Below are 15,749 nucleotides of genomic sequence, written 5' to 3' on the forward strand. Positions count from 1 at the left end.
CTGGGCAGAGTTACATTGGGGAAGTGTGTGTTAGGCCTTTTGTTTGGCTTCTGTTCTTGTTGCTTGCCTTGCTTTGAGACAGGGTCCTACTGTGTAGCTCAGGTTGGCCTTGAACTGGCCACCCTCCTGCCTCAGCCCCTGATACTGGGACTATAGGTGTGTACCATTACACCTAGCTTTAGGGCGGTGGCTATTATGGTTGTTGATTTTTACATGGGGGAGGGAGAGGGTGACACAGCACGTGTTAGGAAGTCAGAGGACAACGTGGAGTAGTCAGTGGTCTCCTTCCACCATGCGAGTCCCAGATATCCAACTCAGATCATCAGACTTGGTGACCAGCACCTTTACCAGCTGAGCTGTCTCACCAGCTCCTGGTTCCTAAGATCAAAAGTTACCTTTGTTCATTAGAGACTCTCCCCATAACCAGACATCCAGAAGCGAGTAGCAGCCAGACCCAGTCCTTCCCTCTGGGGTCCCTCTGAAGCTGCTTGCTTCCTTGACCTGTTGAGGTGTCAGAGGTAGGTTTTTCTGGGTTATCCCTTGCTGCCCCCCTTTTGTTTGCACCCTGAATCCTGAACTTCTTTCCTGGCCATAACACATCAATTCTTTGAGTGACTACAGTATGTCGAGGGTGATGTGTGATTTGTCTGCTCTTCCTTCCCAGGGAAATTCCAGCAGAGCGAGCCTGTAAGACACTTAATGGGCACCAGTTCTGGGTTGAGTCCCCTCAGGACCTTGGAAGGAGACAGGCACAGTTTTATCTTGTTTTCCATAGTACTAGGGATTGAACTGAGGAGAGAGAATAGCAGTTGTCACTGGCTGCCTGTGCTTGGAGCCAGACAATACTGATGTGCAAACACCAGCTCTGTCGCTCAGTGTGTGTGGCCTCGGACAAGGCGCTTAGCCTCTCTGAGCTAGTTTTCTTCTCTATGAAGAGTCACAGTATGGCTAACTTCTGCATCCCCCAGGTATCAGGTTTCTTCTTTGTCCTCTTCCCCTTGGTTGAGACTGATGCTTCCTTAATCCCTCAGCCTTCCTTCCTGGGATGGGCTCCTGAGGTAGGAACTGTGTCTCTTCTGATCTCTTAGGTCCCAGCACTAGGCTCAGCCCTTTCCCATAGCAGGTTCTCTAGCCCTGGCAGGTAGGTGGATGAGGTTCTGGTAGAGACACCAAACTAGATGAGAACCAAGGAGAGCTTTGGGGCAGGAATGGACACTGGCACTGGGTGGATTTGGAGTTGGGTCTTCAAAGCTTAACCTATGCTGCCATGCCTCAGGGCTGCACCTGCAGAGAGTAGACCCTGGGTTCAGATCCCACCTCCATCTCCCATCAGGTGTGGCACTGGACATCTGACTTAATTAACTGAGCCTCAGTTCCCAAGTACAGAAAGTGGGGGATGTAAGTCCCTAAAGCAGAGGATGAGGAGCTTCAGCTGCTGAGACCAGCAGTAAGGCAAATCAGGGCAGGCCTGGCTGACAGTTCATACCTGGGGCCAAGGCCCTCCCCATCCTTCTCCTGCTCACCTGAGAGGGGAAGGGGACAGAGGCCCACTGTCTCACCTCACAGAAGATTGGAGGCCAAGAGGTGTGGCGATACCAATCCTGGCTTCATAAGCTTAGGTTAGCCTGACTGTGCTAGCTGGTCAACCAGGGAAATAAGAGGAAGCTGGACAGTTTCCAGGGCTGTCCATTCCCTGGGGTCCTGTTTACTCTCCCTCCAACCTCGCCTCTCCCTGCCACCTTCATCTCCACCTGGTCCTGGGCAGGACCGGTCAATACTTGTGGTCACTCAGGAGACTGTGGCAGAGCCTCTTGGGCAACTTTTCTGCATGTATTGCACCTTTCAGGGATACTCCCCGAAAGCCAGGCAGGACTCCAGGAGGATCATGTCACCAGAGCAGCTGTACCCTGTGCCTTCAAGCCCTCTCCCATACCACATTGGAGCCACTGTCACCACAGAGATGCAGGCTGACTCATAAGGACAGATGGACATAGGGTGTCCTATCCAAAGACCTATGTGCATCCATCCACCAGAGGATCTGGGGACACAAGTGCTTAGGATTACACACATTCACAGAAGCACACCTACGTCCGTTCAAATGCAAGACTCATGGAGACTATTCACAGATGCTGGCTCATAGACACATGCTCACAGAGCATGCTCACAGGCACACAGACACCCTCAGATGTGAACTCATGGATACACATGCATTCAAGACACACAGATGCAAACCTACTCTTATAGACACGCAGGCACACTCTCAGATGGGCTTGGAGGCACTGGCACTGACAGACACAGACACACAAATAGCAGACACAGAGATTTGCCCAGAGAGACGCGCCTACCTCCTGCAACGCACCCTTGCCCAGAACCATGGCTAGCTCCTTGTCTGCACACTCCAGCCCGAGCAGGCCCCCCCTCAGCTCGGCCTTCCTGGGTTGAGTGCTCTAGGAAACCCCAGGTCCCACTGACTCCTAGTCCACAGAGACTCATCTATGAAAGGTTCTGGGGCTGCAATTAGCTCAGCTGCAGAGGATGGGTAATCTTTCAATCTTGAGAGGTAATTTAATACCCACGCTGTCCCAGTTTTGGCCTTTACCATGTATTCATTTATCCAACAGACAACATATGCTTTGGAAGGCACTGAGATATTAAAATAAATAGAACAGACTTGGGTCCTGGGGACTCCAGGTTTATAGAAACACTTAGCCATGGTACCAGGAGAGAAGTAGAACTGCTCTGCCAGTACACAAGGGGTGACCACAAGAGGACTGTGGTCTGATTGTGGTCTTTGCCTACTCACAGGAGACAGCGCACACAGCCTTCATCCCACCTTCCTGACCACTGCTCTCCCCGTCTCCAGGGTCATCTTCCAGCCCAGCTGACAGGGCTGGTCTCCCTAGTTCTTGATTGCAAATATTCTGAGCAGACCATGGCAAGCAAGCTTTAGACCCTGATCATCCCTCGACATCCAAAAACCAGCAAGAGCATGGAGCACCCAGGCCCCTTTGATACAACCCTGTGCACACCCGTTTGTGCTAAGAAAACCACAGGAGTGGTTCATAGTGACATCAAGCCCCTCGATGATGATTTTAAAGAGAAAAGAAACACAGGTCTGTGGCTAGAGAGATGGCTCAGGGGTTAAGAGCATTTGCTGCTCTTGCAAAGGACCCAGGTTCAGTTCCTAGCACCTACATGGAGCCTCATATACCTACATCAGACACACACACATATACAAAATTAAAAGAAGAAGAAGAAGAAGAAGAAGAGGAAAAGAAAATCTTTAAAAAGGAAAGAAACCCAGACCCTTGCTGGATGGAGCCTCGCTTCTTTTGTGCTGATTTACCTGAATGCGGTGATTCTACCTCTGTACCATAAAGCTACATCTCAGGGTAGCTAGCTCTCCAAGCACCCAAACTGGGACTCTTTTGGGTGGGGAGATGTATTGTCGTCCTTCAGGTCAAGGCTAAGGACTAGCCAGGCTTTAATTCCCAGCATCCTCTGGTCCAGTCATAGATCTGCCAAACCCCTCTAAGCACCCACTTACAGGTCCTGTCAAGGTCACTGGGTCACTCCTATACTTATTACCTGCTGGGTTAGGAAGCCCTTGCTTCTCAGCAGGAGTTTCACTGTCTCCAGCCTGTCCCTCCTGCGTTCCTTCCTTCCCAATGTGACCACCATGAGCTGGAAACCCTCTAAGGCCTTGTAGAAGGAAAGTGTGACCCCATCCTTCCTAGTGGCTGGTGGGAATAATCCCAGCTCTAAACATAATTGGTGAGAAGGGCAGCTGGTTCCTAACAGAAAACATTCTAGAATAGTGTACATACAGCTTTTCTGTTGCTTCTAAGAATCAAGGAAAAGGCTAGAACTAAGCTGGCAGGAAGAGTCCTGCTGGGAAGATTATATCAGAAAGGCTTGAACTTAACATACCAGCTGACTGGTCATAAATGTGCTCAGAAACAGCTGCCTCGCTTAAGAGTAGGTGATGTCCCTTTTAAAATCTTGTTGGGGCCCAGAGATGGCTCAGTGGTTAAGAGCACCTACTGATCTTCCAGGGGACCTGAATTCTGTTCCGAGCACTCATATTGGGCAATCTGTAACTCTAGCTCCAGGGGATCTGATACCATCTTCTGACTTCTGCTGGATCCTGCACCCATAAGCGTGCACGTGAACACACACACACACACACACACACACACACACACACACACACTAAAAGTAAAATTTTTTAAAAAAACCTCATTGTTGGCCACTGTGCTGGCTAATTTTATGTCAGCTTGACACAGTTTAGAGTCATCAGAGAGGCAGGAACCCCAACTGAGAAAATGCCTTCATAAGATTGGTCTGTAGGCAAACCTATAGGGTACTTTCTTAACTAGTGATTGCTAGGGGAGGGCCCAGCCCATCGTGGGTTATGCCACCCCTGGGCTGGTGGTTCTGAGTCCCATAAGAAAGCTGGACGAACAAGCCTTGAGAGCAAGCCAGTAAGCAGCACCCCTCCATGGCCTCTGTATCAGCTCCTGCCTCCAGGTTCCAGCCCTGAGTAAGTTCCCATCCTGACTTCCCTCAGTGATGGACTGTTAGTTACCTGAAAGTGTAAGATGAATAAACCCTTTAAATTGTTTTTGGTCACAATGTTTCATTACAGCAATACAAACCCTAACTAAGACAGCAAGCAAGGTGGCTTAGCAGGTAAATACAGCCCTAACAACCTAAGTTTGATCCCCACCCACAGCAGAAGGAGCAGTCAGCTCTTAAAAGTTGTCCTCTAACCTCCACCCATGCATGCACAGGCATGCCCTGTGGTACACCCACACACACACACACACACACACACACACACACACACACCACACACACTAATAATTAATTAATATTTTTATTTAAAACTCAGTTAATTTGCTTTGGGTACTTTATTTTGGGATGGAATCAAGGAAGCCAGCATTTTAAAGACTATTAAAATCCTGAATTCCCCCAGCACTTGGGAGGCAAAGCCAGGCGGATCTCTGTGAGTTCAAGGCCAGCCTGGGTTACAGAGTGTGTTCCAGGAAAGTCACAAAGCTACACAGAGAAACCCTGTCTCAAAAAACCCACACACACAAAAAAAAAAAACCACCAAAAAACAAAAACAAAACAAACAAACAAAAACCTGAACTCCTGGCATCAATCATTCTATCAATGCAGCCTGTCACCTGTTCAGTGCTGGTTTTCTTCCCTTCCAGATTGTTCTCTGGGGCAGGACTGAGAAATGCCTGAAAGAGACAACAGAAGAGATTCGGCAGATGGGCACAGAGTGCCACTACTTCATCTGTGATGTGGGCAACCGGGAAGAGGTATACCAGATGGCCAAAGCGGTCCGAGAAAAGGTGAGTAGTCTGGGTATGTCTGGCCCCAACATACTGAATTCATGTGTCCTGGGAGGGAATGTTGCTATGCCAGACTGACTCTGTGCAGGACACCTTTGGGGACTCTCCATGAAGCTTGTCCAAATTACTTGGGCAGGGACTGGAATTGATAACACAAAAAGAGTAGACCTCTATGGTCCCTTGGACATTTAGACCCTATGAGTTTCTCTCTAAGACAAATGTCCCATTGCCTTCTGGGAAAATTTTTTCCTTAATGCAAAACATTTGGGCTGGGTAAATCAATGAGCTCCAAGAGAGAAAAATAATTCACCCTATTACATAGCCCACTCATGGTAACATTAACCATTTTTATGTGACCATAACTTTATTTATTATAAATATGCTCATTCCGGGTATAGTATGTACCATAAATTATTTCTAATCCTCAGACACAGCTGGTATGGCACCAGCGCCATTTATAAACAAGACTGATGCTCAGAAAGGCCATGTGGCTGGTGGTTGCGGAGCCTGGTCTGTGCCCCTACAGGTACAGCCCACAGGGACTGGCTGCCCTCACGGCTCCACAGCCCCCTCTTGCCCACAGGTGGGTGACATCACCATCCTGGTGAACAATGCCGCTGTGGTCCATGGAAAGAGTTTGATGGACAGTGATGATGATGCCCTCCTCAAGTCCCAGCACGTCAACACCCTGGGCCAATTCTGGGTAAGGGCTTTCCTGGTCCAGAGCCAGCCAAAAGCGTGACAGGAAGCTGGGTGGGATGGGAGGAAAGAGAGGTTCAATGGGACTGGGGCTCATGCTAGCCGGGATGTTCAGTGACAAAGTGGCTAGTTAAAAGGAATGACTGACAGGGAGACACAGGAACTGCTGACTGGCTAGCACAGTGCTCTGCAGCAGGGAGACCTCAGCCCCTCCATACTGAAGACTCAGTCACTAGGTAGCTGTGCATCTTGAGCGGGCGGTTCTCCCCAGTGCAGGGGTGCTGGGCTTGGCAGTAGCTGTGCTGCTTCACACTGACTTCTGTTACCCACCCTTAGACCACCAAGGCCTTCTTGCCACGTATGCTGGAGCTGCAGAACGGCCATATCGTATGCCTCAACTCCGTGCTTGCGCTGTCCGCCATCCCTGGTGCCATCGACTACTGCACGTCAAAAGCATCGGCCTTTGCCTTCATGGAGAGCCTGACCTTGGGGCTGCTGGACTGTCCTGGTGTCAACGCCACCACCGTGCTGCCCTTTCACACTAGCACCGAGATGTTCCAGGGCATGCGAGTCAGGTCAGTGGGTGAGACCAGCCACCTCTCCCGAGCCAACCCAGCCAGCGGTCTTCACAGGAAGAGCCCCAGAATTCCGTGGCCTTGCCTCCCTCTCAGAGCCTGTTTTCCACTCACAAGGCAACAGGATACTACTGCACTGGTATCCGTTACTTTTCCAGCTCTAAAGAAGGAAAGGCTTTTTTGAGGCTCACAATAAGAGGGTACAGCCTGTCCTGGTAGGAAGTCACAGTGGCAGGAGCATGAGGCAGCTGGTCACATCACATCCACAGTCCAGAAGCAGAGAGAGACACGAAGGCTGGTGCTCAGCTCATTCCCTCCATTTTATTCAGTCCATGACCGGCTGCCCACATTTAAAATCCTGCTTCTTACTATAGGAGCTTACACAAAACACCAGTACTGAATGTGCACAGTGGAGTACTACCCAACAACAAAACAGGAAATGAGTGATATGTGACCTGCTTAATGAAGCTCATATCCAAAACGCTAAGTGAAAGAAACCACACTAGCACATTCTGCACGGTCCCTCCCATGTACATGGCATTCTGAACCAGGCAAAACTATGGTGCTAGAGGCAGGATCAATGGTATAGAGCCTGGAAGGGAACCCGAGGAAACGTGGTGGTAGTGGTGGTGGTGGTGGAACAAGGGAAAGTTAATTGAGCTGTATGCTGAAGGTGTGAGCCTTTTATAGAGCCAGGACTGGTGAGGAGGCTCAGTGGGTAAAGGTGCTTGCTACCAAGCCTGACAATCTGAGTTGGATCCCTGGGCCCCACATGGTAGAAGGAGAAAACTGACTCCAGCAAGGTGCCCTCTGACCACCACATGCATTCTGTGACACATGTGCACCCCCCACACACACACACACAGTTTGCACACCACATATCACACATACACACCCCAATAATTTTTTAATTAATAAATACAAATTATAGCCCCATGTGAAGAAACCCCAAAGCCTACTACTCAAGCCTCTTGCAGACCTCAGGCTTAGTGTTCATGCTTGAATGTCAGGACCTGGGGTGGCATCATGCTCTAGCTATGATGTGCCACGTGATGCTGGGCTTCGTGTCATTGATAGAGAACATCATATCACTACACAGCACACACCCAGTTTAAGGGAAGATTTGTTGCCTCTCAGAGCTGTGCTTTGCTCCTCCGTAAAATGGCAAGAGTGGTATCTACCTGGTAGATTGCTGCTAAAATGAGAACTAATAATGATGGTAGCATACCCAGCACAAACCCCAGGACACACAAGTTACTCATGAAAGAGATGCTTTCCCTATTATTTTATTTTTTGAGACAGGATCTCATCTGTAGCCAGGATGGCCTTCAATTCATGGTGATCTCTTGCCTCAGTCCCGGAGCGCTCGGGGTCCTAACTCCCAGTTGTTATTTTTACCAAGAGTAAACATGGTCTTAGATGAGTTTTACTAGTTTTCGTAGAAGACAGTCTTTTTAGAGTCTATATTTTCACCTGGCTTGCTAACAAATTATCATACATTCTCAGTTTCAAGGGGGTTGTACTCATAACTATACCGATGTCCTGGGATCACATCCCAGTTCTGTGTTGACTCCATCAGCTGACTTGACTTTTCTGTGCCTCAGTTTCCCTGTTTATATATTTAAAAGTGGTTGCTGATAGCACCTCCTGCTTCACATGTTGGGGAAAGCCTGTGTGAGAATTTACTGGCTATGCCTGCTTTGTGGGTGAGCACTAAGTCAGCAAAGTTTGGTCTCCAGAACCCACATTTATAAAAATCCAGGCAAAGGTAGCATGCTCTCATCATCCCAGCACTGCAGAGGCAGACAGGCAAACCCCGGGGGCTTGTTGGCCCATCAGGCTAGCCAAATTGGTGAGCTCCAGGCCAATGGGATACCCAATCTTAACAAAAACCAAAGTGGATGACTCCTGAGGAATGATACCGAAAGTTGACCTCTGCCCTCTACACATGTACATCACATGTACCTGCACACACAGAGACACTCGTGCATAGACAAACCAAAGCTGCACTTGTCACATAACTGAGGAGGTACGGGTGGGCGGGGGGAGGTGGCATGATGACTGATGACCACTAATCTTACTGGTACCACAGTGAATCATAGCCCTTTGGGGGCCAGCAGCTCATGCCCTGTGCCTTCAGACTGAGGAAGTCAGGAAGAGCCAGGAACAGAGTCATTGAAGCAGTGCTTGGAGCTCCCCCGTCTGCCCCCACTTTCCTTATCCGTAAATTGGAGAGAATATTTGTGCATGGGCTCGATACTTAGGGAACACAATGGGTACACAGGTCTGGGGTTAGATGCCTCTGAATGGGCATGGGAAGCCCCTGTTGTGTGAGTATTTGATGGCTTGTTCATCTGAAAGTCCCATGGAAAACCACTTTGTGTTTGACTGACAGGCTAGTGAACCAGCAGGCTGAGGATCTCCCCAGGCAGAAAGACCCAGTAGAGGAGCGGGGCAAAATGACAAGTATTTATTGAGCACCTACTGTGTACCAGGTCCTACTAAATGCTGAGGATACAACAGGGAGTGAGATTCATTGGGCCTCCTCCCTCAGAGAACTCATAACCTGATGGAGGAGACAGGCCATTGGCAAAGAACAACCTAACAAGCAAGGTCATTCTAGATGTGGTTGTTGTTAGGCAGCTAGACAGGAGGTAAGATTTGAGGCCACTCTGTACTGTGGGAGGCTGAATAATTTCTCAGGGGAAGACCTAGGAGGAGTGACCTGGCTGTGGGAATGGCTGATGAGGAAAGATGGTACAGTAAGAAAGACTGAGGGCTGGCCCATGCTGTAGAGTGTGGAGGAAGTCCAATGTGAGTGCCAGGAGCCCTGGCAGATTTTGGAGAATGAGCCCGGCAGAGTGGACTCTTAATTCCTTGATTTGTCAGAGATACCCCTGCTAGTGGGCAGACTCCACTCACATAGTGGGGCAGGATGGACTGGGAGAGAATCCCACCGCCTCAAGTCCCTCACACAGAAGAGCCAAAGTGATGCCCTCAGAAACGTTAGCCACTCACCAAGGTGGCCGGCAGCAAAGCCAACTTCTCCTTGAGAAACCAGTATTTTCCTGCCTTCAGGTTTCCCAACCTCTTCCCGCCGTTGAAGCCAGAGACAGTAGCCCGGAGGACGGTGGAAGCCATTCAACAAAACCAGGCCCTTCTCTTGCTCCCGTGGACCATGAATATCCTCATTATTTTGAAAAGGTATGGGATGGGGAGAAAGTTCTTCACCAAGTTCAGGTGCAACTTTTTCCTTTACTCCAGTGGGCCCTAGTAGGGAAAAAGCAACAGGCAGGAGAAAGTGAATGTGAAATTGATTAGTCATTTCTGCTGAGGGCAGGAGGTTGACTGTACTGACCAGTAAGGCAGCCTTGTTGGTCTAAGGATCTCTGTGAGGTTTATTTTTATTTTTTTATTTATTTTTGAGGCAGAGCCCACCGTAGCTCAGGCTTATCTGGAACATACTATGAAGCCTAAGCTGGCCTTGAACTTGTAATTCTCCTGTCTCTCTAGTACTGGGATTATAAGCATGCACTACTGTGCCTGGTTTCAGAATTTTTAAGGGATCCAAACAGCACTTGCTCATGTAGGTTCTATCTGTCACTTCATTAGAAATTAAAACTGGGGGGGGGGGGGAGTTAGATTTACACATTAGTTTCTATTTACATTTTTTTCATTTATTAAAAGCAGTAACAACTATTAAATTATCATAACTGTTTTGTTTGTTTGCTTGCTTGCCTTTTTCAGTTTTTTTAGACAGCCTCTCTCTAGGTACCCCAATCTAGCCTCAACTCCTAAATACGTATTTTGTAACAAGCAATTCTACTTTCCAAAACAACACAGACAGGTAGCCAGGGGAAGCAGTGGCTTTTGTTCTTGCAAATCTCTCCATCGTCTGGTTTAATCTGAAACAAATAGATTCCTACATTTGCTTCTTATTTCAGTCAGTTGGGATAGTCCCCTGTAACAAACCTCAAGGAAACTCCACTGCATGTGCAGAGAAATAAAGGAGAAAAGACAAATGATGGGCCTGGGATGTGGCTCGGTCAGTGGAGAGCCTGCCTGGCATGTATGAAGCCCTGGGATCGGTCCTCAGTGATGCATGAACCAGGTGTGGTGGCTCCTGCCGGTAATCCCTGTGTGTGGGAGGTAGAGGCAGGAGGATCAGAAGTGTGAGGTTAGCCCCAGCTACATAGTCAGTTTGAGGCTAACCCGGGTGATAGTTTTTTTAAAACCCTGCTGAGAGAGAGAGAGAGAGAGAGAGAGAGAGAGAGAGAGAGAGAAGGAAGGAAGGAAGGAAGGAAGGAAGGAAGGAAGGAAGGAAGGAAGGAAGGAAGGAAGGAATAGAAAGAAAGAAAACAGGAAGGGAAGACAGAAAACAGGAAGGAAAGACAGAAAGGAAGAAGGAGAAAATCAGGCTATACTGCAGTGTTATTATAAATATCCTAGAGAGATCTCGGGCACCCCCAAGAGTGCCTGGACCACATTTTTAAGAGCCACTGCTCTGCAGACAGCCATGCATAGCCCAGCTCCCAGGTAGCTCAGTCTAATGACAACAGGAATTTTCATGCCAAAGGTCCAGAATCTGGAGAAGTGCATAGCTCTAGTGAGGTGGGGTTTACCAGGGAAGATCACCTTAGGAGGTGGGCTTTTCATAATGGAGATATTTTTTCCTCTAGAACTTTCCCAGTACTGAATTCACCTAGAACTGTCTAGACTCGTTACATCTGGGTCCCATGCTGAAGGAGCTAGTTAGTACATGTGGTTCAGTGGTCTCTCCATATAGGGAGAGCTGTGTCCCTGCAGCCATGATTGTGGCTCCTGCTTGTCAGGAAGTACAGCCCCTTGTTCCATGCTCACCCTGTGGTTATCATCAAACATTGACTCCCAGGAAAGCCACACCCTTGTGTGACTCAGGGAACAATGGCAACCGGCCCTTTGTCTTCCATTCTGATAACCTCTGTGCAAGCAGAGGGTGGAGAGTGGAGAGCACGAGAGAGGGCATTTGGAGCATTCACAAACCCAAGCATACCCTAACCTTTGATCCACGATGCTCTCTGACTGCCTAAGGGATCCTTTAAAAGAGCAGGCACCCTGCTGGGGGGATGGCTCAGATGGTAAAGTGCTTTCTGTACAAGCATGAGAGTCTGAATGTGATCCCCAACACCTATATCTGACCTTCATGTGTGCACTGCAGCAGGTGAACATACACACACACAGAGACAGACGGACAGACAGACAAAGATTGATTTCTTTAAAAGAGGGCCAGAGAGATGGCCAGCAGTTTAAAAACACTTGCTGTTCTTGCAGAAGACCAGAGTTGAGTTCCCAGCACCCACATCAGGCAGCTTACAACCTCCTGTTAACTATGGTTTCAGGGGATCTAATACCCTCTTCTGGTCTCAGTAAGCAACTGCACTCAAGTGCACAAACTGGCATCCATACATCCACATAATTAAAAATAAAACAAGACTAAAAAAAATTAAAAATAAAATAAAAACCCACAGACATGCATATATCTTGGGGTTCTGGAGGCTGAGACTCCTAAGAGCATGGCATAGCATCTGGCAAGAGCCTTCCTGCTGCCTCGTGACAGGATGGAGAGTTCCCCCCATACAGGACAGAGCAAGTATGCCCAGGGAGCTTGCTTCAATAGTAGAATCACTCAGACTGTCCACTAATCCATGACTGGGTGTATCCCCTCATGCCCCAGCCACCTCTGTCTCACCACAAAGACAGTCAAGTTCCAGCTTGCATCTTGGAAGGGCTGGAACACATTGAAGGCACACCAGATGCGGAGAGCGAAGTCCGCTTCTATGCCTGGCCCTTTACCTAATGAAAGTGCTAATTCTTGGAGTTCAGGTGCTGTTTGTGGAAGGGGAGCCAGTGTGAGGGTTGCAGGGGAGACAGGAGAGCTCCTAAAACCATTGTCTACTACCCTGTTTGGCATTGTCCCCACAAACCCCACCACTGCTGCCCACCTGACTAACCATGTGCCCTTCCGTCCTCAGCATACTCCCACAGGCTGCCCTGGAGGAGATCCACAGGTTCTCAGGGACTTACACCTGTATGAACACCTTTAAGGGGAGGACATAGAGGCAGGAGGAAGACACACCTGAGGAGCCACGGAGCCTGAGGGGAGCCACAATACCCGGGCACACACTGATGTGCCTGTGCATTGGCATGTCGGCTGGGTGAGCAGGACCGTTCCTGTCCCCAGGGAAGAATCTGCAGCTCCCAGGTCAACTCCAGGACCTTTGTGCAGGACTGATGTGTTTAACTCTGACCCCCATGGGGAGCCAAGACGCCATTCAGCAGCCACCTGACAATTGTGTACATTTCTCATTCTGTAGGGTTTCTTGTTCAATTGCTTCTCCAGTCTGACCCACCTGAGCAGTGTGCATCTAGGATTTCCAGGAGAGTCTGCCCACAGACACTCTGCCTTCCCCTCTGAAACCCCTTCACCCTCAGCTCCTGCAAACTGGCTAACCAGCAGTAACGCAAATAAAGAGGTGGCTTGGGCAGCTTCCTTTGTTCATGTCCTTGGGAGGGGTTGCTGGGAAGGAGTCTACCCCAACCACAAAGAGAAAAAAAGGTCATCTCAGGATCTACAGAAAGCAGGAGAGGGATTGCAGCCCAGCCCAAGGAGAGAGGGTCGGGGAGGCCCCTCCAGACACATGGCTTCCCTGGTAGGATCCCTGAGAGCTAGTCCACGTAAGAACTCACCACAGCTAGAACACTGTCTGTCCTTCCTTGACCCCACTGGGCCACCAACTTAAAGTCAGCCTTTACTGAGTACCTGCTGTCCACCCCACATGAAGAAGTCAAGATGATACCAGCAGACCATACCATTCGTCACTTAGGCCAGCACTGTGGGGTGCTACAGACCCCACAGCACATCTAATTGTGGGGATAGGAAAGCCCAGAGAATGGAAAGAGCTGGCATGGTCTCAGGCAAGGGTAGAGGTACCCATGGTTCTCTAATGTGACTCTCATGCTGAGAAAATTCAGTCAACGACACTGGTCAGTGTGGAGCAAGGAGCCATGTGACCTGCTAGGAAAAGCATCCATCTGTACAGCTTTTGCAGGTGAGCAGCAGGGAGCAGGCAGGGGTTCCCCAGATAGAAGGAGAAGGGCCCAAGCCTCTGACATAGTGGGGATCTTCCTTGAAAGCATCACCAAGGTCACACAGTCCTGAGCACCTCAGGCTGGACCCAACTTGCACTCACAACAAGGAGAAGGACTCCAGTGAAAATGGACTGGTCTGCAAGGGAAGCACGAGGTGTCTGGTGCTCGTGGAGTACCGACTTAGCATGCTTAGGGCGTTGCCAGCCTAAGACACGATGTTGGCACTGTGTCAGTCACCAGCTCTACCTGCAGCTACTGAAGACAAAACCCAAACCAAACCAAACACAGCTCAGAGTGACCACTTTGAACAGTCTAACCACTTGGCGCTGAGTGTCAGCCAGATATGACCCCCAGATCACCATGGCTTCCAACAGGGAAGGTGTCTGCCCTGCTACCTCAACGTATTCATGAAAACATCTTCCCTCTGGGCAGCCACTACCCAAGATGGAAGTGTCCCGGGGAGTAAATATAAGTTGGTCCACCATCATCATGCCCTCTTCAATTCTTCCTGGAAATAGTGTGCCACTTCCGTTCCCATTTTACTGGCCAGATCCGGTCATGTGATCATGCTGGCCAAAGATCCTGGGAAGCTGAATACAATGATCACATGGTCTGCCAAGCCGTGGAAGACTTCACAAGGAAAAGTTAGAACTGAAGCCAGGGATGGAGAAAGGCCAACTCAAGGATGTAGTAGCCCAGGAGCCCATGTTGGTGCTGAGCAATCCCTGTGGAGGCAGATGCCTGGCTCTCTTCCCGAGCACCCTTCCAAAGGGAGCATTTAGAAGCTTGTTCCACAGATGAGAAGATGCATTCAGAGCAGCATGTGGGCTTGGTCTGGATCAGAATTTGAGCACAGCTCTGACTCCTGGTTTTTCATGACACCAGACAGTAGCAAGCAACAAGGAGTCAAGGTCGGCTCATCCATCATCTTTTGGTCCCTGAGGACAGGTGTCTCCAATGTGTGGGATGTTACTACCTGCTTCAGCCCCCTGTGGTGTCTGCATAATCTCCCAAGGCAGGTGCCTGTGGCTGGCTCTTCCAGGAGAGAGGCTGGGGGTGGGTCCATCTTGGGGAACAGAGAAGTGAGTGGGGCGAGGTGGGGTCTTGCCTGCTGAGACTCAGTTTTCCAGACCATCTCTGAGCAGGTGGTGTGTTTCTGTGCTCATGGCCTGCCTGCAGGCCAACCTTTGGAAAAGGCTTTGATCATTGGGGTCTCCATTGTCCTTTAAACTAGAAATGCAGTGAGGATCCCAGGGGAATATGATAGAATGCTGGGATCAGCAATGCCCAGTCAACCCTTCCCAAGACCCACCAAGCATGATCACTGCCTTGGTTACAGGGTGATCTCTGGGTTTCCCAGAATGCAAATGGTTTCTCTTGGTGGATAGAGCCTGATCCTCCCACAACACATACACAACCAGCACCCCGCTTTTTTCTTTTTTGGATTGCTTCCCAGAGGAACCAGGGAAAAGGCCTTGGGCATATTCCCAGGAAACTTCTCTGGTCCCTCACTGGAATGGTTTGACTGCCTGGAGAGCTTCGAGAGTGAGAGTGGAGAGCTAATTCTGTCCCTTTGCTTGTCCAAGTGAAGGAGCGTGACAAGCGCCAGCCCCCCAAGGGGCATAACAGGCTGTGCCAACCTTGCAAAGAAGCTTTAGGTCCTGGGAAATGACCCAGTTGCCAGGCTGAAGGTTCCTCCCCAGCCCCAGAGAGAAGCAGATCAGGGGTAGGTGCCAAGTCCGGGGAGGCCTCAGACCTCAGCCCTGACTGGCCCTGGTCCAGGGGAGCAGGCTGGCTGGCTGGACCAGTGGTCAGGAATTCAATCCTGTGGGCACCAGTAGTTCCCAGGGACTGAATACTTGAGAAACTGACTCTTCCAGAAACAAGCTGATGTCTAAAGGGACTAGGTAACAGAAAGCTCCAGAGCTGACTCCAGGAGCCACAACTAGGCCCTATCCGTCCTACCTTAGAGGCCCATCCC

The 15,749-nt window shown here is 49.6% G+C and overlaps 1 protein-coding gene across 4 annotated transcripts in view; it reads left to right on the top strand.

Annotated features, from left to right (window-relative positions):
* The window catches only part of Dhrs3 (dehydrogenase/reductase 3), a 35,168-nt gene extending 22,004 nt beyond the window's left edge, over nt 1-13,164 (top strand). For 3 of the 4 annotated variants that reach the window (XM_036179612.1, XM_036179613.1, XM_036179611.1), the window contains exons 3-7: nt 5,223-5,366; nt 5,950-6,069; nt 6,402-6,640; nt 9,719-9,844; nt 12,652-13,164. In XM_036179612.1, the coding sequence (XP_036035505.1) occupies nt 5,223-5,366; nt 5,950-6,069; nt 6,402-6,640; nt 9,719-9,844; nt 12,652-12,736 (714 nt within the window). In that variant the 3' untranslated portion in view covers nt 12,737-13,164. Of the gene's footprint in view, nt 1-5,222; nt 5,367-5,794; nt 6,070-6,401; nt 6,641-9,718; nt 9,845-12,651 lie in introns of those variants that run through there. The other variant, XM_036179615.1, reaches the window with a different exon arrangement.
* The last annotated feature ends 2,585 nt before the right edge of the window (nt 13,165-15,749 follow it).

This window comes from Onychomys torridus, chromosome 2 (genome assembly GCF_903995425.1).
Source record: "Onychomys torridus chromosome 2, mOncTor1.1, whole genome shotgun sequence".
NCBI classification, from domain to species: domain Eukaryota; kingdom Metazoa; phylum Chordata; class Mammalia; order Rodentia; family Cricetidae; genus Onychomys; species Onychomys torridus.